This window comes from Genypterus blacodes, unplaced genomic scaffold (assembly GCF_046128005.1).
Source record: "Genypterus blacodes isolate CSIRO-AG114 ecotype Tasmania unplaced genomic scaffold, CSIRO-AGI_Gbla_v1 ptg000222l_1, whole genome shotgun sequence".
In the NCBI taxonomy this organism is placed as follows: Eukaryota; Metazoa; Chordata; class Actinopteri; order Ophidiiformes; family Ophidiidae; genus Genypterus; species Genypterus blacodes.
The window spans coordinates 272,004-294,069 of NW_027467021.1; the positions used below are offsets into that span (position 1 = coordinate 272,004).

Sequence of the window (22,066 nt, forward strand, 5' to 3'; positions counted from 1 at the left end):
GAATGCCTTTAGAGAAGCCATTAGCAGAAAGCTCCCTGACACAAGGCTGTGAGCACATTCAGGCAGAGATCAAAAGAGCCAATTCCGGTTTACAGGACGGGGCAGGAACCACAAACAGATGAATTCAGCCGCTATGTTTGCATTTCAATATGAGAATTAATTCAACTCGGTCCTTTCCCTTTTCTCCTATGATATGATGCCCGGTGCAACGTGACATCAACACACTACTGAGTGATCGCTCAAGTAACATCCTTCAACTTCCACATGAAGTTCAATCAGCTGAAACAAGAAGAAATATGAAATAAAACATCATGGTAGGCTGACAATTCAAATTCTCTCAAGTCGCTTTATGTCGTGTGTTTCTCCACATGTTGTGCTGCATCCAGCGCCACCCAGTGGACAGTCAGTACGGTCTTTGATTTCAGGGAACCCGGAAGCCCCCTTTATCAAATTTTTGTTTGTTTTTGACAGTGATTGTTTATATTTTACACCCATCTGACAGAAATCACACCACTCAGCTTCATCCATACCTCCATCCAGGAAGCACGACTTCTGAATAAACCAAAACATCTGATGATGTCATCACCAACAAGACACCAACTCCAAAAATCAAAGAAACATTCGCACATGTGAGCCGCTGCACCACAAGGGGGCACTTCAGGTACGAGCAGTGGCCCTCAGACCACAGTTTGAGAACCCACTGGTGCTACTGATCAATGGTCGATTGAGGATTCATCTCCTCTTAAAATCTTCTGAACTCTTCTCCCTTCCTGCCCTGGAGATGAAGCTGTGTGCACGTTGTGTCCTCACCCCAGGGGTCCTGCCTGCTCTCATGTTGCTCCGTTGCTCCCTGGCCTCCTCCCTGGGCCCCTGGGTGCTGCTGGGTGCTGACAGGCCCAGCTGTCTGCTCTTTTTTGCCCTTGGCTGTCGCTCATTAATTTTCACCAAAGGCCCCTAAGCGACAGCTCTGCTTCATAGTGACCATACTTGGAAAAGAGGTGCTCAGTGGACACACACACACACACACACACACACACACGCGCGGACACACACTCACACAGTGAATGAGGGGACATGTAAGACATGGCAAGAATGGCGACACACCACAGCGTGTGCATAACCAGGCAGGCTAACACAGGCAGGGTGAACACACACACACACACACACAAGTCAGGGGAAAATAAAGATTTACTTACATTGGCCATGTCTGTGTTTCCACCCAACGAGCTTGTCGTCACATGAGGGTTGATTGAAAAGTTCTGAGCCCGGTGCCTTTCTGATGAAGGGTCAGATCTCCTCTCACCCTCTGCTTCGTCTCTACGCTGTATTAACTAAAGGCCTCTCAGCTGATGGGGGTCACCTTCAACACCGCTCCAGCTTTAACACTGGTGGCCTTTTTACAGTCGTAAAGAGGAGTCCTTGCTAGCGTTGCAGTCAGACCTTCAATCATTAATGCTTTTTGTTATGCAGGTGTATAATCACTGCATGTTGGCCTGGTATCTCTACGCATTTTGGTGTGTGTGTGTGTGTGTGTGTGTGTGTGTGTGTGTGTGTGTGTTTCATACATACTGAGCCACACGTTCCTCGATGTAAATGAGATATGTTAATGAATGTTTTCTCTCATCACATACGAGTGCGAGGCAGCTATGCGCTCTATGCCCACCTTGCTCTCCGTTTACCAGCCCAGTGTGCCAAGTATTCAGACTAAATGAAAATATACACGGGCTGAACCATCCCTGGCATCTGCTCTTAACAAGCTGCAGTAACGCTGCGGAGCACGGCTGCTACGCTGCAGAGAATCTTGAGAATCTTCATGCTTAAAGCAACAAGCCTGCGTAGCTTTCAGTGTTCAGGCTGATCACAACAGAGGGACGGCTGCCTTTCAAACTAGCACACAGCAATTGAAGGTAAATACTGCAAAAGGAAGAAATACACATTTCATTTTTAGATCGACTGCACCAAAATCCACCGACAATAAATGGAATGTTTATATCGGGAATGAGTTGAGTACAAAAATGTGACTGAGGCACGACGACTCATCGCAGAGAGCAGAAGAGCTTTGAGTTAACCAGTGAAGGATAAATGATCCTTTCTGCGGGTTTATTATTATTTCTCTCTCTCTCTTTTTCCTCTCATTATACACTATTCACTTTTGCATTTGATGCATTTGCTGTCTTAATTACAGGCGGACTAATGTGCATGTAGAGGCAATAAACTTCATTAGAATATTGCTGTTGTAAAAGGAAGCAAACACTGTGAAAGAAGAAAATCTAATGATCTGATATCCTGCAAATAAAACATTCATTTTGTCATTCTGTTAACATACATGCTGAAGATAACAGCCCAGTATTGATCTGTTTGATTTAAAAGTCACACTCTATTTAGAAAATAAAAATAAAATAAAATAAAGCCTAAAACATTTTTTTTATCATCATTTTTTAAATTCATAATTTGATTCCTGATCTCAGAGTGACAGACGGTCTCTTCTCACTATTTTGGCTGATTCAGACCTGAAAAACCTGCGTTTTCCGTCAGAGCCTCTCAGAATGGAACAACACACCTGAACACATGTGAAACAGCGCCACCTCGTCCGTGGGTCCTGATACCTGTTGTCATATTTATGCTAGTTTAGAGTGTTTTCAATCTGCACTGTCCCTGTCAAATAGTACAAAAAAGAAAAGAAAATGTAAACTAAAAACCTTCTATCCTAAACAAGCATAAAGGGTTAAATTGATAATAAGAGGTCTTTAGTGTTTGAATAGAGGAGTGTTGTACAGATGCTTGATAGGTGTGTTATTAGTTGTTTACATTAGCCGGATTGCTCATCGCCCTTAACACTGATAACAGCTTAACAGTGACTTAGCAGCAGTCGGTGCACTTGGAGCAGAATGTAGAAGAGCTCACACACACACAACTGAAAGTTCAGCCAGAAACCTTAGCAGGAGCTCCTGTATGAGGTTACGCGTGTTAAAGCGGAGCAACGTTCACCGCATTGCCTCCTGCATGACACGGATTCCTGCCTCAAATCCTCTGTTGGTGTCTCAATACAAAAAAAGAAGTGAAGTGAAGGAATTCGCTGCTGTAGGGAACGAGCCAAGATATTCAGATAAGCTAACACTTGAAAATGCGCAAGAGGAGGAATTCGCGGTTTTTCACACTTCATTTCTTTAATCGGCGGGAGGTAAAGCATGAGAATATGAGAGACGGAATACTTAACATGCAGTAGTTCCACAGCTATTGGATTTAACTCTGGATTGTCAGGAATGTTGTGGGGAAATATCCTTATTAACGTCTCACATTTCCCCCATGAATGCCTCACTCAACTCACTCTGCTAGCAAACTACTCACTGAAAAACTACTGAACATTTGTCACTCAATGAAATTTCATGAACACTTAGGCTACATTTCAAGTGGAATCTGGTTTTGGTTTCAATAGCACCCCCGTGTGGCCAAACACCAAACGCCTGATAGATTAGTTTAGGAGGAAAATTCGGAACTTTCTATTGAACAAGCAATATAAATAGAGGTTATTAGTATGATTAGATATCAGATAAAGCTCATTTAAATGTATCTTTTGCCTTAATATAAATCAATTGGCTGTATTTTGTACAAAAAGAGTTGCGACGTTTGGGTGTCACATGATGGAGACGGACCGATGGCATCTTTGTTGTTTGAACACAATGGAGGAGAAAATAAAACTAGGTGTGGTTGGCTGTTATTTTATTGCTTATCATTTCTTCTACTTAGCCCTTATATTTACATTTGACAGAGAGGAAGATGTGATGTTGACGTGAAAAAGTTGTTATTCTGGAAGATTCTTTGTGCTGTGAGTGGTTCTTTGCGTCCAAGGTGAGAGGCGGTGGATCTGTGCTGCTCCTTCTATTATTACCACCAACCTTGTTCCTTTGTGTAACCTATGGCAATGCTTATAAATAATCTCCTCACTCACTCAGGCCTGATCCCTTTGACAAAACACCGACTCACCACTCTTCAGCCTGCAAAACGCATTCTCTAAACAAGCTCCACCGCTACGCAACTTCAATTCTAAAGCGTTAGCCCTTATTTTTAACCGTTATTTATCAGTTGTTTTCATTTCCTTGTACAACTGGTTTGACTCTCTGATGTGATGACCTCATCCGAAGAACCGTAAGCAGCAAAGGTAAAAGATTAAACGAGCGAAATGACAGCAATGATGAATTTGATCTCTGGTGTCTCTGGTGGAAGTTGATTTAAAGAAGCAGCACCTATGGACGAGCACAGGAGGACAAATCATCACTTCAAATATGATATCATACCTCTGTCTATCTCTGTGTGTGTGTGTGTGTGTGTGTGTGTGTGTGTGTGTGTGTGTGTGTGGTTAAGTTCTGTGACTGGCGACAAGATTCTCGGGCCAGTAAGGGGCCGTCTGACCACCATCTTGCAGTGTTTAGGGATGAGGTCAGACTCGCTGTTTAAATTTCTGTGCGCGTGTGAGAGAGAGAGAGAGAGAGAGAGAGAGAGAGAGAGACACCTGCCTCTAATGTGACAGCTCTATGAGCGTTCAAGTCATGAATCACAAGTCATGTGGCTCCGCTCACGTACCCAAGTTAGAAATGGCCCTGAAATCTGGCCCTGTGTGTGTGTGTGTGTGTGTGAGAGAGAGAGAGAGAGAGAGAGAGAGAGAGAGAGAGAGAGAGAGAGATGACAGGCACCAAGTTATAAGCAGAACTGAAACCTTAGTAGGGCAACAGAGGAACACTGGAGAACAAGGAAGTGAAGAATGTGAGCATCATTCATCCTTGGTGTGTGTGTGTGTGTGTGTGTGTGTGTGTGTGTGTGTGTGTGTGTGTGTGTGTCAGGGAGGATCACTTGTTGTCACACACACAGATTGAGCAGAACATTGAGTTGGTTGAGTGAAGAGTTTTCCTTCTCATTTGGGTGAAACCTGTTCTGTATGTTATTGTTCAGTTTCAGGATCATTATTCTAACTTTCCTTGACTTCTTCCAAACCTTCTGTAACGTCTCATTATTTTCCGGTGGCAGACAAACAGCGGCAACACACGCGTAAATGGCTTTCACAAATTAATTTGACGTGAATGTGATTCTTCTTAGGAGACCGAGTTGGAATACATTCACCCCACACACACACACACACACACACACACACACACACACCCCAGCCCCCCAGACAGGCTAATTAGGAACGATCCTTTGTGGATTTCTGATCATCGCACATATTTTAATTAACGGCGCTCTTCATCTGCTCGCCCCACCTCTTCCTCGCTCGCTCGCTTTCTCCCTGACGTGTCGTTGATTAGTGGAGTGGCTCTGCAGCATAAAGGGAGACGGGGCAGCAGCTACATTCTTCTTACCAGGTGTCAGGCTTTTGGGCGGGCGGGGAGGGGAGGGGGGAGGGAAGAGCACTTGCTGTCTGTCTGTGTGTGTGCGTGTGTGTGTGTGTGTGTGCGTGTGTGTGTGTGTGTGGAGGGGGGGAGTGTATTCCATCACCCGGGTGAGGTCCGGCTTTGGAAGGCCGTCGCAAAAGAAGTCAGGCAGACCATTCAAACGGCACAAAAGCCATAATTATGCGAGGCAAAGCATTTGATGAGCATTTCTCACATTCGCTCCTCGCCACAGTTTGGATGCTAAACTGAAACGTTTTTGTGTCTCGTCCGCCCGAGTCGCCGCCTCTCCTCGGCCTCGACGCCTTAAGGATTCTTTTAATTAGAGCCGCCGCGTTAGTTCCTCCTTCCTTAATTAAAGAAGAATCATCTCAGACCCCTTTGTGTTCTGCTGAGGAGAAAGGGGGCGTGGCCTTCTCTCTTCAGCATAAGGAGAGGATCTTGTTGTTTAGTTTTGTTTTCATGTTGAAGGTTTTCTTTGAATGGACAGATAATGCTGCGGGACGGGCGAGGGAGAGGAGAGATGAGAGAGGAGTGATGAGAGAAGAGAGAGAGAAGAGAGAGAAGAGAGAAGAGAGAAGAGAGGAGAGAGAGGAGAGAGGAGAGAGGAGAGAGAGGAGAGATGAGAGAGAGGAGAAGATGAGAGAGGAGTGATGAGAGAAGAGAGAGAGGAGAGAGAGGAGAGAGGAGAGAGGATAGAGAGGAGAGAGGAGAGAGGAGAGAGAGGAGAGAGAGGAGAGAGGAGAGATGAGAGAGAGGAGAGAGAGGAGAGAGAGGAGAGAGGAGAGAGAGTCTGAAAAGGAGCCACGTTCACCAAAGACCCCTGAGCCACCTGACAAATTGTCTTGTTAAGAGGAGAAAGATCAGTATGTGACATCTTCCTGCCATTCAGGCCCAGCAGCAGCAGCAGCACAGGTTCAGGCTCAGGTTCAGGCTCAGCTCCACCACATGAATCAGTCACTTCCTGTTAGCTGGTGTCTGCGTTGGTACACAAACACTGACGGCCACTCAGCTGATCAATCCACTTTGTTTCTGTATTGACTGAAATTGCGAGATTGTTCACTGCATGAACACACACACAAACCCACACACACATACAAGGGCAGAACTCACACACACACACACACACACACACACACACAGAGACACACATACACACACACATCTACCCCAAGGCCAATGGTTTGTCCGTGAATGAGAGAGCGAGGACAATGAGGGGCTATGTGAATAAAGGATGTGTGCATGTGTGTGTGTGTGTGTGTGTGTCTGCGTGCAGCCTATTACCCCAACACAACCAACATTGTGTGTGATGATGACTTGATGCTTTGCTCTTGAAGACAGTGAGAGTGTGTGTGATATATGGGGCGGCTGCATGCATGGCAGACACACACACACACACACACACACACACACACACACACACACACACACACAGGGGAGGAGAGGAGAGGTGACGGGCGGATGCATTGAGCAGGGACAGAAGCTGGATGGCTCCTCTCTCTCTTAGTCTCCAAGCAACTCACAATAGAAGGTCAGAGGAGGAAGAGCAGAGGAAGACGACAAATACAGAATGCACCTTTATTCACCAGGGACAGACAGCAAAGCAGACAGATGCACAACAAACACACACAGACAGACACACACAAAGTGGGCTTCTACACGGAGCTGCTGCACCAAATCAAACCTGCTCAGGAGGGAAACCACACATCTCAACGTTTATTCAAAATCTATCAAAATCTATCAAGTCTCCATAGGAACGAAGGGGATGTGAACATGGCCTGAGGGTTCAAAGGTCAGAATGAGGTCAGTCCAGATCAGCCTGTGCAGACTGACTGTAGTGCTATTAAACAGCAGATAAGGACGATGGAGCGGAGCAGATGTGTTTATAAATCATCTGCTCTGATAAAAGAACATCTGGTTCTGCTGCCACCTCTCCTCACTCAGCTGGAGTCTCTCTGAATTCATTTTCCCTCCGCACAGAGCCGCAGAAAGTGTTTCAGCGTTTCAGAATGTTTTCATCCTGCAGCCTGAAGAAGAAGGTGCCTTCCTCCTAAGTGGCAGACTTTCAGATGAGAAGAAAACACCACTGTTGTTTGCTGAAGGGCAAATAAAAAATTAACTTTCCTTTCCCCCGGCAGCAGCAGCGGCGGCGGTGGCGACGGCGGCGGTGAGTGAGTGAGTTGTGTTCAAAGAGAAACAGGTTTTTGAAAAAGTTCTCATCACCAGGCTGCCGGTTCAATATCCATTAGAGGGGCAGGAGGAAATGTAGTGCTGCTGCATTAAGTGGCATTAAGAAATGAGAACAATTTGCTCAAGGTTTAAGGGAAACGCTTTCACAAAAGGATCGCCTGTCATTCATGTGCGGCCCGGTAAACAACAGGACTCCTGCCGCCCTTGGACTGAAATGTTCCACCGGGAGTCGATACTCTTTCATCGCTCCAACTTGTGTTCATGTGATCATAAAGCTGCCCAGAAGTGTTCAATCAATCCGTGCGTTACTTTAGCCTTTGTAGTGGAACGGGTCTGCTGCTCCACCTGCCTGATGAGAGTGTGCACACTCAGTGGGATCGTTAGTGACCTTGTTCGATGGCTCCCAGAATTCCAACACACACGCAAAATATTACAAAAAAAGAAAAAAACAATTAACTGCACATTTCATGCATTTTATAGTTGAGACTGAGATAGAAACTTTATTTATTCATTTTATGTTTGAACTTTTGATTCACATCACCACTTCTGCATTATTAGATGAAGCGGACAGTGTGTGTAGGTGTGTAGGTGTGTAGGCGTGTAGGCGTGTAAGTGTGTAAGTGTGTAGCTATTTAGGTGTGTAGGCGTGTAGGCGTGTGGGCGTGGAGGCGTGGAGGCGTGGAGGCGTGGAGGCGTGTAGGTGCCGGGTGGTGACCTGATGGCTTTCTCCACTTCTTCACACAGGATTTTGATCGTCTTTGCATTTTTAGTGAAATTTCGGCAGTAAAATTGGAAACGATGGCTCATCTTTGTTAAATTTGCATTGAATTCTGGGATTGCAGCTTTGCAAAGAGCTGGAGGAGCAAACAGAAGCTCCTGAGAGGGAACACACAACATGATGTGGTGCTGAATAACAAATGATCCATGAGTCTCCTGCTAAATCTGTTCAACATGTTGCATTTGCGTTTATTACAAAATGTTCCGTTTCTCTCTTTGTGAAGAATCTTCAGACAGGAGTATTTTATTTACCTTCCTGCTGGATTGAAGTCATTCTGCTTTGCTCCATGTAAGAATGAAGGAGCAAAACTTCTATTCACATCAAAATGACACGACTTGAAGGACAGAGTATTATTAAATATATTCCTCAGGCTTTTCAAAGCTGCGTGCTTGAGGCGCTGCTGTTTATCCTCAGTTTACCAAATCAGGACTGAGTCTGAATGTGAGAGAAACACTTAGCTTGTCTGCCATCCTGCATTGTGGAATTTGAATAATAATGTGCAGAGTTTCATTAACATCAGTAGCACTTTTGTGCAAATACACACTTGAAAATGTGAAAGACACTTGTGGAAAGTGAAAAAAAAAAAAAAAGATCACAAGGCCACAAAAGGCAAAACAAGCCAGAAATTGGACCGGTGCTGAACAGCTTGAGCGTTTTATACCTAAACATGTTTAATTCAACTTTAATGTGATTGAGCAGCTATTGAGGTGAAGCTAAGGACATAATTAGGAGTCTTTTTAATGTCTCTTGGTCTTTCCAAGGTGAGCCAAGTCAGGGAAAGAGTGTGATAAGAGCTGGAGCCTCCGCAGTCTTTCATCTCTCTGTTCTGTTTATGAACAACGTCCTCGCTTTACTGAATCATTTCTGCTCCCTTTATGAGGTAACAATATGGATTTCTGTGAGTGTGTGCTCTCGCTCGCTCTCTCTCTCTCTCTCTCTCTCTCTCTCTCTCTCTCTCTCTCTCTCTCTCTCTCTCTCTCTCTCTCTCTCTCCTCTCTCTCTCTCTCTCTCTCTCTCTCTCTCTCTCTCTCTCTCTCTCTCTCTCTCTCTCTCTCTCTCTCTCTCTCTCTCTCTCTCTCTCTCTCTCTCTCTCTCTCTCTCTCTCTCTCTCTCTCTCTCTCTCTCTCTCTCTCTCTCTCTCTCTCTCTCTCTCTCTCTCTCTCTCTCTCTCTCTCACACACACACACACACACACACCGTCTCCCTGCAAGATGAATAGTGTTGTTACTCTGTCTCTAGGCGCTCTGCTGTGCCTTTTCCACCCCTCGGGCTTTAAAGCGTCCATCTTTCCCGTCCTAAACCACACTAAGAAAGCCTGAGGGTCGGGGAAATCTGCGATGGTCGTTGAGCTGCTGGAGTGTCCAATAGAGACGACCTCCTACCAAGAGACTTAGATCAAATCAGGAATATCTAGAGTTGAATATCTCTTCTATAAATAAACTTTTGTCACATATAAATTGTCGCTTTGGTTGTCTTTCAAATACATGACATTACAACAAGATGGGCCATTCAGTGGGGCGTTGATTTGTTGATAGGAAACTGTATTAGTTATTACAACTGTATAGAGAAGTTGGTACTTATTGGGTTTCGTCTTGATGTTTTTGAGTCCGAGACAAACTTTAAAATTTCACTAAACCGATAATTTTGTTTCATTTCTCTTCTCTTACATGTGAATTCTGATTTGTGACAGAAACATTTGAATGAAATCGTCTCTTCGATCATTAAATCCTGGTCAAGTCAAATAAGAAAATAAACCTTATTCAGGAATATATTGGAAATAATTGTCAGGCCCTGATAGGAACATGAAGGGTTAAGGCCTTCACTCCTGCTCAAATGAACATTTTACAAAATAAATTCTTCTGTCTCATTAAAGATATTCTAGTGTCTTCTTTACGCAGCTAAATAAATTTAGATTTTCATGTCAAATTGTAATTAAATATTGCAGAACGCCTTCATCAAGCAGAGCAGAGAGAATCTCCACACACACACACACACACACACACACCAGTACAGTAGAAACATGTCTGTGAACACAACACGTACAGGATAAAGAGCAAGATGCCATATTATATTACATGTGTGACCTAAGGTTGTTGAAGAATAAATGACATTATGAGAGCATTATTGGAAAAAAGATAAACATAACTGGCCTTATTACACACACAGAATTTAACATACATAAACACACACTGACGGAGGCACAAACCCATGACACAGAGCATCGCGCGCACGCGCGCACACGCACACGCACGCACGCACGCACACACACACACACACACACACACACACACACACACACACACACACACACACACACACACACACACACACACACACACACACACACACACACACACACACACACACACACACACACACACACACACACACACACACACACACACACACACACACACACACACACACACACCTGATCCTGCTCCATGCGAGAAGTGCTGGTGGCCAAAAATACTGAATTGTCTGGACTCATATAACCTGGTGCACATCGCCATCTACTGGAGAAACAGCTGCAGTGTAGACACAGATACACAGATACACACAGATACACACAGGTGCATCCAATTAACCGGACTTCGACAGCACGCGCCACAGCTGACTTTAAGAGAATTCACTCCAAACTCCGCCCACTGCCCCAGGATGGATTGTCACTTAGGTATTCCATAATTAAAATGACTGGGCTATTGTTTTGTAATGTAATGAATTATAATAATTAGTAATGTGGAAGGCTGAACTCATTTAATCTTTGTTGATGAACTGGTTTGTTGAGTTATATTTACCTCTGTTCATGCAGCTGAAACTGTGAACACACTTTAGGGAGCTGAAGACTTTATTATATAAATCATTAACATTTCAAAGTAACACATAAATCATTTCTGTATCCATCCATTCCAACATCATCTTTAAAATGCAGAGTTAGAGAACAAAGAGCGGGAGAGAGAAATGTTTGCTTTGTAAGAGGAAACAGAGAGGACGGTCAGGTTCTGCTTCCTCCTCCTACACATACGCACGCACGCACGCACGCACACAGACACACACACACAGAGCATGACATCAGCCTGCAGGGACATGACTGAAGGGGGTTCTTTAAGCTGAAGAGAGGGAGAGGAGGAGGAGAGAGAAAGGATGAAGAAGCATAATAGACAGAAAACAGATTTGTCTGAAGAACACAGCTTCACTCGTGTCCAGATCCAACTGATCTAATCAACCACAATCACATAAAGGAGATGAAGACAACTGGAACATCTTATTTGTCTTTACCAAAGTTTTCATAGAACACATTTTATATTTTTAAATAAAAATCATTTATAAATCATCTACAAACCTACATTATCTATAAATTGCATAACTGTATAACCAGGGGTTAAAGGAACGGCTTCAGATTGCAGTAGAAAACTCAGAGACAACATCTGGATCCAGCTGTGAGAAAAGAACTGGTAGAAAAAAAAACTTTACAAAAGCAAATGGACCGAGAATGGAGCCGGAAGAAGGAGAGAGAGAGAGAGCGAGAGCGAGCGAGGAGAGAGAGAGAGAGAGAGAGAGAGAGAGAGAGAGAGAGAGAGGGAGAGAGAGAGAGAGAGAGAGAGAGAGAGCGAGAGGTCACACGTCTGACCCCAGTGTCCAATCACGGCTTAAGGAGGAAGGAGCCAAATCACTGAAAGGCTGCCTCAGACTGGGTCAGTGTGAGTGTGTGCGTGTGTGTATGTGTGTGTGTGTAACTTCATGTGTGCACACTGTGTGTATGTCAGTGAGTGGTGCTGCCATCACGCTGGCATCACCAGATCCTGAGCCCACGTCTTGATGGCGGCGGTGGTGTGTCGGAGCAGCTGCCATGTTGAGTTGGTGAAGGAGAGCACGTGACCCTGCAGGCACGATACAGACACCTCGCCACTGCAGGAGGAACACACACACACACACACAGGGCACAGTGAGACAGACTGGACCATCTACAGTGTGTCATACAGTGAGACTGACATGAAGCAGCTGTGTGCCATGCAGAGGACTCAGTACTGACTTGCAGGACTCCTGTAGGCCGGCCCACGCTCGCTGCAGCAGCTCAGATAAATACGCCAGCACGGGCAGGATGTAGTTCCGGTGGAAAAAGATGAGGAGCTCCTTCAGATAGTCTAACGCCTGGAACACACTGTCTGGAGTGTTTGTGTTCACCTGGGCACACACACACACACACACACACACACACACACACACACACACACACACACACACTTCAGTCACAGAGAACTATCCACGCTGACACAGGACAGCCCAGAGAGTGTCCCCCGTGATAAACAGTCATAATAAATACCTGGTAATGAAGGGATAAGAAGGTAAACAAACACGAGGTCGTCCTTACCCACTCTATGAGCAGCGGCGTCTTCTCTCTGACCCAGCGGACCAGCTGGATGGTGTTTTCTGATATAAAGATGGCCGCTGCTTTAGCCTTTTCCAGCCCCTGCTCCACGAGCGGCCCCAGGACTCTCACACTCTCAGAGTAATAATACGGAGTGTTTGTCTCCATCCAGCTGCAACAGAGAACAAACACACAAGAGTTTCAACATTGGCCGCTTTTTATCTCAACTAGAACTATCAAACAGAAACAGTCAGACTCCTACAGTTCAGTCACTCAGACAGCCAAGCTTCAGAAGGTGGTTTGCAGATTTGTAGAGCAGCATAACCACACACACACACACACACACACACACACACACACACACACACACACACACACACACACACACACACACACACACACACACACACACACACACACACACACACACACACACACACACACACACACACACACACACACACACACTGTTTGAACAATTTGGAGATAGTTCACTCAGGTGATCTCAGGTGATCTCTGAGATGAAGGTCAAAGCTCCCTGGCTGTGTGGAATCCTACCTGAAGGCCTGTTTGGAGTAAACGGTGACTTTGCTCCAGGCCTGCTGAGAAACAGCTGTCATCCCTGAGCTGTGCAGATAACTGGCAGTGGCAGAATCTGAAACACAAGGCACACACACACACACACAGTTTGAGAACTACTGTACTCTTCCATCTCTATAAAGCTCTACAGAAACATCAGCGGGAGCCGAACCTGTGAAGGAGCCGTGGGATCTGACATCATGAGCGATGAAACCAGCAGCAAACACCATCAGGATCAGGAGCAGCCTGGACCAGGGGAAGCCATGACCTCGCATCTTCACCTGCAGGTTCTGGGAGGAGAAGAGGACACATTCAGGGGAAACTTGGGACTCTCAGCAGTGATACACAGAAGCATTTGGAGGCAGTAACCATGGCGTCTGTCCTACCTGGCACAGGTTATTGCAGTCCTGAAGCTCCTTAGACTCGGCGGACTCGATCATCTCCTCGTTGGTCACTCTGAAGGACTGGATGGTTTCTCCGAGGTTCTTACGCAGCTAGAAAGCAAAAGGACGAGCGTGAGACGCCTCAAGTTAGGTGAAGTCGGGCCGTCAGGGATGTGACATCATAGTATGAGGAGTGACAGAGGTGGCGGTGTGAAGAAGGGCTGTACCTTTGGTGGCAACGCATTCCAGGACCTCAACAGATGGTTCAACAGCAGACTGAAGGGAGAGGAGGGAGGAGTTCAGTGAGTTTAAAAGAAAGATTACAATAAAAACAGTGTTCAAGTTTTTCAGCTCGTCCCCATAGCGACGGGTGGCATGTGTGTGTAACGCACCTGGACTGTGGTAAGTGTTTGATATAGAGCTGCCTCCACACGCCAAGACTCTGTACGTCCACACACAAACACTCTGTCATGCTGCTCAACAGCTGCAACACACACAACACAGAGAAGGAATGAAGAACTCGGCCACTCGTAGGATTCCAGAAGCCCTTTATTCCCACATAACACTTTCAGAAACCCCTTAAACTCTAGCATGCGTGTCCCACCTCTCTCTTCATGTCGTCTGGGCAGTGTGGCGTTGTTCTGGACAGGAACGAGGGCAGGTATGTGTGTAACGTGCTCTCAGGTTTGGCTCCAAACGCCAGGACCTTCAGGCGGGGGTACAGACGCCTCAGCTGCTCCTGCAAACTACACACACACACAAATACTTCCCTTATCTTTTACACCATTCAACTCGTGCAGCAAATTAAGATATGCCTGACAGCCGTGTGCCTTTGTTTACATGAACACACTCACCTTGGTGACAGAGCGTTCTTGGGCATGAAGGCAAAGTCCAGCAGAGGAAAGAAGTCTTTAGGACCCATGATCCCAAAACCCTTTGTCAGGTTAGCATGAAGTCTGGGGAAAAAAGAATTTACACAAGAGATGAACCACAAAAGATGGAACAAGCAATGTTTACCTTTTCCATTTTGGTCCAAAATCAGATAAAACACATTTTTCCTTTATAAAATATCACAGATAGTAAAACCCTGATATTAACTGAGACTATAGAGGAGCAAGAGAGATAACACACACACACACACACACACGTGACATGGACTCACAGGAGCAGTCGTTCCAGGTAGGCGATGGCGTACGAAGACAAGGACTTCACTCCCAGCACAGGCAGCATGACGCCCAGCCACACTGAAACACAGAGAGCACCGGTCACTACAGAGGCCTCCACTACTACTGTGTGTGTGTGTGTGTGTGTGTGTGTGTGTGTGTGTGTGTGTGTGTGTGTGTGTGTGTGTGTGTGTGTGTGTGTGTGTGTGTGTCACATCAGCAGGCAGACGTACTGAATGCAGAAAGGAGGATAGAAGGGAGAGCCTATCAGATGTGTGCCTCACCTCTTAGTCCCTGGCTGAGGTCATGGAAGCCGGCCTGGCCCAGAGCCCACATGATGGTCAGACACTTCACTGGACGATTCTGGACCGACCTCAACAACTCCAGGTACTGGAGAAGTGGGCGAGAAAGAGAGAGAGAAAGTTACAATGTGCTCTACATGTTACATTACATGGCAAACGCCCAGAACATGATAGATAATGGAACACGTATGTGACCCATGGCTTCAAATAGAACTGCTTTCTGCTTCACACACACACACACACACACACACACACACACACACACACACACACACACACACACACACACACACACACACACACACACACACACACACACACACACACACACACACACACACACACACACACACACACACACACACACACACACACACACACACACACACACACACACACACACACACACACACACACACACACCTCTGCCAGGTTCTGGGAGGCTATCCTGGGTTTGTCCTGTAGCACAGCCTGAATGCAGACTCTGTAGCCGTGCAGTGGCTCTCCTGTGTGTCTGTCCAGCTCTCTGAGCATGGTGTAAACACAGTGGTCCAAGAAGTCTGGCAGGATTTCACCGCACCGCCCGACGAGGCCCTTGATGACGCCCCTCAGCTCTTTTCCCGCAAGGCAATATGGGTAATCTGCAAGCAGGATGCAGAGGATGGTTAATATCAGTAAGTGGTGAGGTTCAGTGCAGTAAACTTAACATTACAGAATGTGTTTGTGAGCGCCGGGGCCAAGAAGCTCATCAGGAGCCTCAGGGTTAATTCAGGCTCTTTCTCTTTCTCCGCACAGAGAATAAATAAGCTATGAAGGGAGTGGAGTGTGTGCATTCCTCCTCCTTCTCTCGTCTCTTATTCTAAATGATTTAAAGGTATACATCCTCCTCTCTGGGCTTGTTTGGACGGACCGTGAGCGTGGCTGCTGAGGGTGGGCTCCACGTCAGGCGCCGTCAGCTTCAGGTTGAGGTACCCGGCCAGGTCTTTGACCCACACAGACGGGTTGTCCGGGAACAGCGTCTGACTGCGAGCCAACTGCTGCTTCAGGTCGCCCACATCCAGCTAAACAGAAGAGGAGGAGACGTTAACGGCACACTCGCACACAACATGGCCTTTATGTGGAAATGGGACAGCGAGGGAACATGTGACGTCTTTCCCTTTCAGCCGCCTCAATGGATTTTCGTATTCACTTTCCTATGAGAAATCTTAACAGTTCAACAATCAACACTTATAGAAATAATGACATTGAGTGTTAATGTTGAACAGATTGAGGCAGTATTTGGGTGAAAAGTAGAAAGTTGAATATTCAAAACAGTTCCTCTCTTAAAACTCTAAACTCTTTTCAGCCCTGAGTCCTTGTCCTGAGTCCTTGCCCCGTCTCACTCACAGCTTTGAAGGCTTCCTCCAGGCTCTTGTGAGTGTTGAGGATAGGTGAGCTGCTGCTGCTGCTGCTGCTGCTGGAGTTTGACTTCTTTGCTGGTTTGCTGGATGAAGGCTTCTTGTTTTGGGGCTCAGCCGGCGGTGGGACCTGCTCCTTGTTCTGCCTCTTACCCATCTTCTCAAAGCCGTCAAACAGAGTCTCTGACGTCAGGGGTGCTGAGGGAAGAAAGGAAGCAGAGGACTGTGACCTCCTACTTTTCCTCGTAATGCATAGCTTTCTATAGGACTGTTGTCTATCCGTGTCTGGGTTCAGATGAAACAAGCTAACCAATGAAACCACGGCCGTCCCTGCAGCTCTCGCTCCCTCAGGGATAAGAACGACGAAATGAGAGAAACCAACAAGACAACATAGAAGTGAGGGAGTATAAACGCACGGAAACAATGTAATTGCTTATAGGTCGATACTTGACGCCATGCAAGGACTTATTCAAACAGTTAAGCACCGGCAGCATTCCAAGTATTTCCCTGTGTGTTACTTGTTAAGACTCCCTTTTGTAAACAAAGAAAAGGATTTGTCTGAGAGAAGGGTTTGGAAGGAAAACATGGGCGATATGTACCTTAAAGAAAAACAAGAGGCAAATAGACACGTTTAAGGAAAATGGCAATTTGATTTTTGAAATGACTGATAATAATAATAATAATAATAATAATAATAATAATAATAATATTCCTGTTTCCTCTTCTTCGGCGCAGACATACCATCAGTGTCTGACTCTTAAGCTGCTTTAATACGCTACAGTGATGTCATAAACTCTCAAAACCCACCAGTGATGTCACCATAATCAGTGATGTCATCCAAACAAACACGTTACGTTTGATGCCATATTAACAGCATACTACATGACATACTCTACAACTGTAAGAAGCTTGTACATTTCAACAGAATCATCAGGACGATGTTTCATTGTTTTCATCTAAATGATCCCTGATGGCTCCTACAGATCACTGTAAAGATCACATCAAGGGAACTCATCAATCCAAATGACTGCAGACTAGAATGCCAGAGTGACCAAAGCACAAATGTGAGAAGGAGAAGGCTGACAGGTCACCAGTTGTTCATTCTATGTTGCTGAGAGACCCAATCTATATCTGGTGTGTGTGTGTGTGTGTGTGTGTGTGTGTGTGTGTGTGTGTGTCGCAAAGGAGGGATTTCATCATGGTCTCTTGTGTAAGAGTTTCAAGGCAACGGAGGATTTTCTCCCTTGGTGCCGTTGAGGCTGAAGATGAGGCCTCCGTAGGGTACACATCAAGGAAAGTGTAGGAAAGATGAGTTTTAAATCATCTGAGGAGGTCTTTGTGTGCGTCACTCCAAACGTGAGCCTGTCTGGAAGTATCGGATCATAATTGCACCTCCTGATAAGAGAAGAGAGACGGCAACGTGGCGACAACGTCCCAGTTGGCAAAGGGAAAGATGGGGAAAGTCCATGGCTACAGCGCTCTGATGTCTAGGGACAACCAGCCAAAACAAACTGAACCCATGCAGACAGATCTACTGCCAGTTGCATTGAAATTAACTATTAGAAAATGTAAGATACAAAAAAATCACTGCAGAGGTTTGTGGCTTTAATAAACAAGAGAATGTGAGGTGAGGACACTTTCACAGAACTGGGGGAGTGAAACCTGAGGAGGAGTTCACCCAACATGGTGACAGCTATACTGAATGACAACATATAGGTTATTGAAGCTTGAGAGAGTTGAAGAATGCTTCAGGATGCGATGACGCTGGCACACACAACAAACACAGCAGATGAGCTAATGTTGGACTTTGACTTAATCACTTTTCTTACAGTTCATGAAAGACGAAACCCTTGTCAGACAGCTGGAACTAGTTTGAACACGTCATGTGAGGTCCCACACAAGTAAGCATCGCAAATGATTCAGCTATGAGCCATAAGTGCTGCATTATTCATCAAAAATCCATCACAACACGAGGCTACAGACTATGCTGAGCCATGAATCCATTAGCTGATCAACTGAAAAATATGTCTACTACTCCATTGCAAAACATTCAGTCACTCCGGATTCTCCCAAACTTCCACAGACGCTGAAAACCCTGAGCTGCATTCTGTCCTGGTTTAGGCCACGGTCACTGAGCTCTAATCAAACGAGACAGACTTTGGACATTATCACTGATAAAAGGGCTGAACAAACAAGCAGCAGCTCCAATGACTGGATTTGTTAAATAGTAGTTATAGTAGTTAAATCTACTATATATGTAGATTTCATGTAAATGATGCAGTAACTAAGGCGTACACATGTAAACATACACACAGACATATCCTGATAATCTTGACTAGATGTTGCTGCCAGGTTTCACTCAATAGTTGATTATGTCGATCAAATGTTGATGATGATTTCTTGCCGGGTTAGCTTTTCACCCCTGAATCTAATAATGAACTTATTTAACATGGTCAGATCCTGCAAAAGGAAATCTGTATAGAGATGACGAACCACAATCAGAACCTTTAACAGCTGTCACTCTGATAGCGCAAGTACTCAGGTGACTTAAAGTCCAATACAGCACACACAGAGACATACCGGTGGTTATATTGTTCAAATCCAATCTGACGCCAGTGAAAACGTGGCATTTAAGGGTGTAAGTGCAGCAGAAAACACGAAGAGTTAAAGGCCGACACACGCTTCAGACGAGCTGCGGTGATGACGTTGCCTTTGTTGACACGCTTGAATGGCTGATACCAAGGTAACTACACATGTGAACAACTGTCAACTACGCGCTGGGTGTGAGGTTTCCGATGTTGGCAGTTTTAACAGTTTAACCAGCCACTTAAATTTTGAGTCTATAAATGTTTTGTGGTTTGCTTCCGCCAGATGAAAACCACAGCGAACAGGACTGAAGTTGGTTTTCGTTTCGCCCATTCGCTAAAAGTTTAACAAATACGTGGATGTGTCGGAAATTTAAACGTCATATACGTATAAATATAGTGTTTTAGATGCAGATTCCTAATCTGACTGAGATAAGAACCGCAGTTTCTGATAGAGACTCGTTATATTAGTCTGTGGGTCAACGAGAAGGGAGACATTTCCACTGACAATCTGGGCCGTTTACTCTTCTGTCCTAGTATACAAGCTGAATAAAGAAATGAAATAAGAGCTTCTAATTCAAATATAAATTCTTAACTCTGTAGTGACGGCAAACCATAAGCTCGAAAGCAGAACTGACGAACCCGAAGCTAACTTCAGTCACGTCAAACACGGATAAAATGAAAGTAGCCTGGCTAAGCTAGCTAGCTTGTCATGTCAGCTGACGGTAATGAGCCGTTCGTCGTCAGGTGCGAACACCAGCATCCTCCATATTAACTCGGGCAACAGAACCAGGTAGACGGGCCACGGAGGCGCTAGCTGTCTCCAAGCGGGCCGGGGCTCACTCACGTCTGGACGGCAGGTTGGACTCGCCCAGGGCTCTCCTCTCTCCGCCGCCAGCTTTCTTGTCAGCCGAGGTCTTCCCCCCTCCCGAGTTGCTGGCTTTCTTTCCTTTCTTCACCACTTCCCATTTACCGACCGAGGCGTTATTCGAAGCCATGTCTGTTGTCCAAAAGGGGGGAGGGGGTGTTCGTTAACGGGGTACCGGGACTTCCTGGGCTCCTTCCTCGTAGATGAATGGAAGCGGATGACGGGACGTTCGCTCGCTCGCTCCGCTTAACGGCTCTGGTCGTTTGAACGTCCGCGTGCCACGTCTCTTTGTCAGCGTGACGTCACGTTTCGTGTGGCAGACTTTCATCATTTTTATTTAAAGGCGTCTCATGGGAAAACATTCACTAAAAAGCCTTCAGTAACGATTTTTGATTCTCTATCGTTGTTTCTGAGTGAAACAATAAACCGCAAACTTCTCATCTCGCAGCCACATCCGTCAGATCTAATCCGCGCGTGATTTGCTCTCAGCTAAAACATTTTTACACAAATTAATAAATTAAAGTGCTTCAATCCAGGCCAAGTTTACTCAACTTTATAGGCTCCTATTTGATCTTAATGAAAGTGACAGTTGTATTTCAAAGCTTTGCCCAGATCCCAGTTCACTGAGTCCAATCACTGCACAAAAATGTTCAGATCATTTGATATGAATGTGGATCTGGGATGTGATCAGGACAAAGCAGCAGAAAGTAAAGATAAATATTGAAGAGAGCAGGGATTCTGATCTTTTTGCTGGGATGTGTATACAGAACCCAGAAACCCTGCAGCAGCAGCACACAGCAAAAAATTGGAGTGTTGAAATTTCAGAGTTAAACATTTCAGAGTTGAATTCAACTCTGGAAGTGTGATTTTAACACATTATGAGTTAAATGGTGCTCAGTGTTGGAGTTATTTGAGAGAGTTGATCACATCAGTGTTACTTTAACTCTGTAGAGAGGTCATTTAAAAATAAAGCTCCTCCCAGGTGCCCAGGAGTCTCACTTGTTCAATTGGAGACATTGAGACACGGTAAGTGGAATTAAGTCAAACTTACTGAAAAATTATAAACTGATGCTGTGAACTGCACTACGTGCAACCAAACAGCTTTGGAGGGTATATGCTATACAAAGCCTTTGTTTGTGGCTTGGACTGAACAGTGAATGTGTCTCGGTGATTAGCTCATTTTAGCTAGCTGTCGATAGCAGCTGCTTCAGACTTTATCAATGATTTAACAAATCACATGAAAGCACAAGGCGATGAAAAACAAAGCCTGAATTTTTAATGTATGAACTGTTGATTGGCGCTAATGTGCGTTTTTTTTCCCTTGTGTTGCGCAAAAAATCAGTGCAAGTGATGCAGTTGACAGGCTCGTAATCTTTCATAAGGTCATTATAATATTATGGTTATTATAATAATTTTGCAAGTCACCTTCTTAGCTACAAGTGTAAATGAGTAACGTGTAAATAGCCAGTCAGAAGATGTTTGAACAATCATTTTAACTTTTTAGTTTTCTCTGTGGCTGCAGATCATTTTTGTGAATAACTTTTTCTTGTTCCTTATCTCGACACCAGTCATGCTGCAGTCTGGAGGAGCATCTCCGTAACCATGAAGGTCAGCAGCCATACCTCCTCGCTGTTGGGCGTCAGAAGAGCAAGATTGACAACTTCTACTGCGCCATGGATAAGCATCTCATTCCATGCCAGGCAAACCGCTCACTCGGGGCATTTGATGAACTTTTCAAAGCACATTTTGTGTTTCAGATGAGAAATTGTACATTTTATTTGCATTCACGATGTTTTAATGTACAATGAACAGGTGAAATAAATGCTATTGTTGGAAATGTATTTTGTTTGATGGAATTCATTCTTACAGATAATTGTAACACTTTTTAGTGTAGATAGCCTGACACTTTAGGGAGTGAAGCCAACACTAACCAGGGTGTTAAAAAAAAGTATCTCAGCAGTGTTACTTGTCTTATCCCTTAGTGTTAATTTAACGCTATTTAGTGAGTTAAAGAAGGAACTCTGGCACAGTGTTAAATGTTTAACTATTTCAAAAGTGTTGATTTAACTCT

At 45.1% G+C, this 22,066-nt stretch overlaps 1 protein-coding gene across 1 annotated transcript; it reads right to left on the reverse strand.

The window, feature by feature from the left end:
* Positions 1 to 11,179: 11,179 nt before the first annotated feature.
* Positions 11,180 to 20,267, reverse strand: tmem214 (transmembrane protein 214). Its single transcript, XM_076170517.1, has 16 exons — positions 19,975 to 20,267; positions 16,532 to 16,740; positions 16,056 to 16,206; positions 15,569 to 15,786; positions 15,128 to 15,233; positions 14,843 to 14,924; positions 14,535 to 14,636; positions 14,285 to 14,426; positions 14,073 to 14,164; positions 13,908 to 13,956; positions 13,684 to 13,791; positions 13,470 to 13,587; positions 13,277 to 13,373; positions 12,722 to 12,890; positions 12,383 to 12,534; positions 11,180 to 12,258 (listed from the first exon to the last, which is right to left on the reverse strand). Exons 1-16 carry the CDS (start codon positions 20,123 to 20,125, stop codon positions 12,132 to 12,134), a joined length of 2,073 nt encoding a protein of 690 aa, XP_076026632.1. The 5' UTR covers positions 20,126 to 20,267; the 3' UTR covers positions 11,180 to 12,131.
* Between the last annotated feature and the right edge of the window lie 1,799 nt (positions 20,268 to 22,066).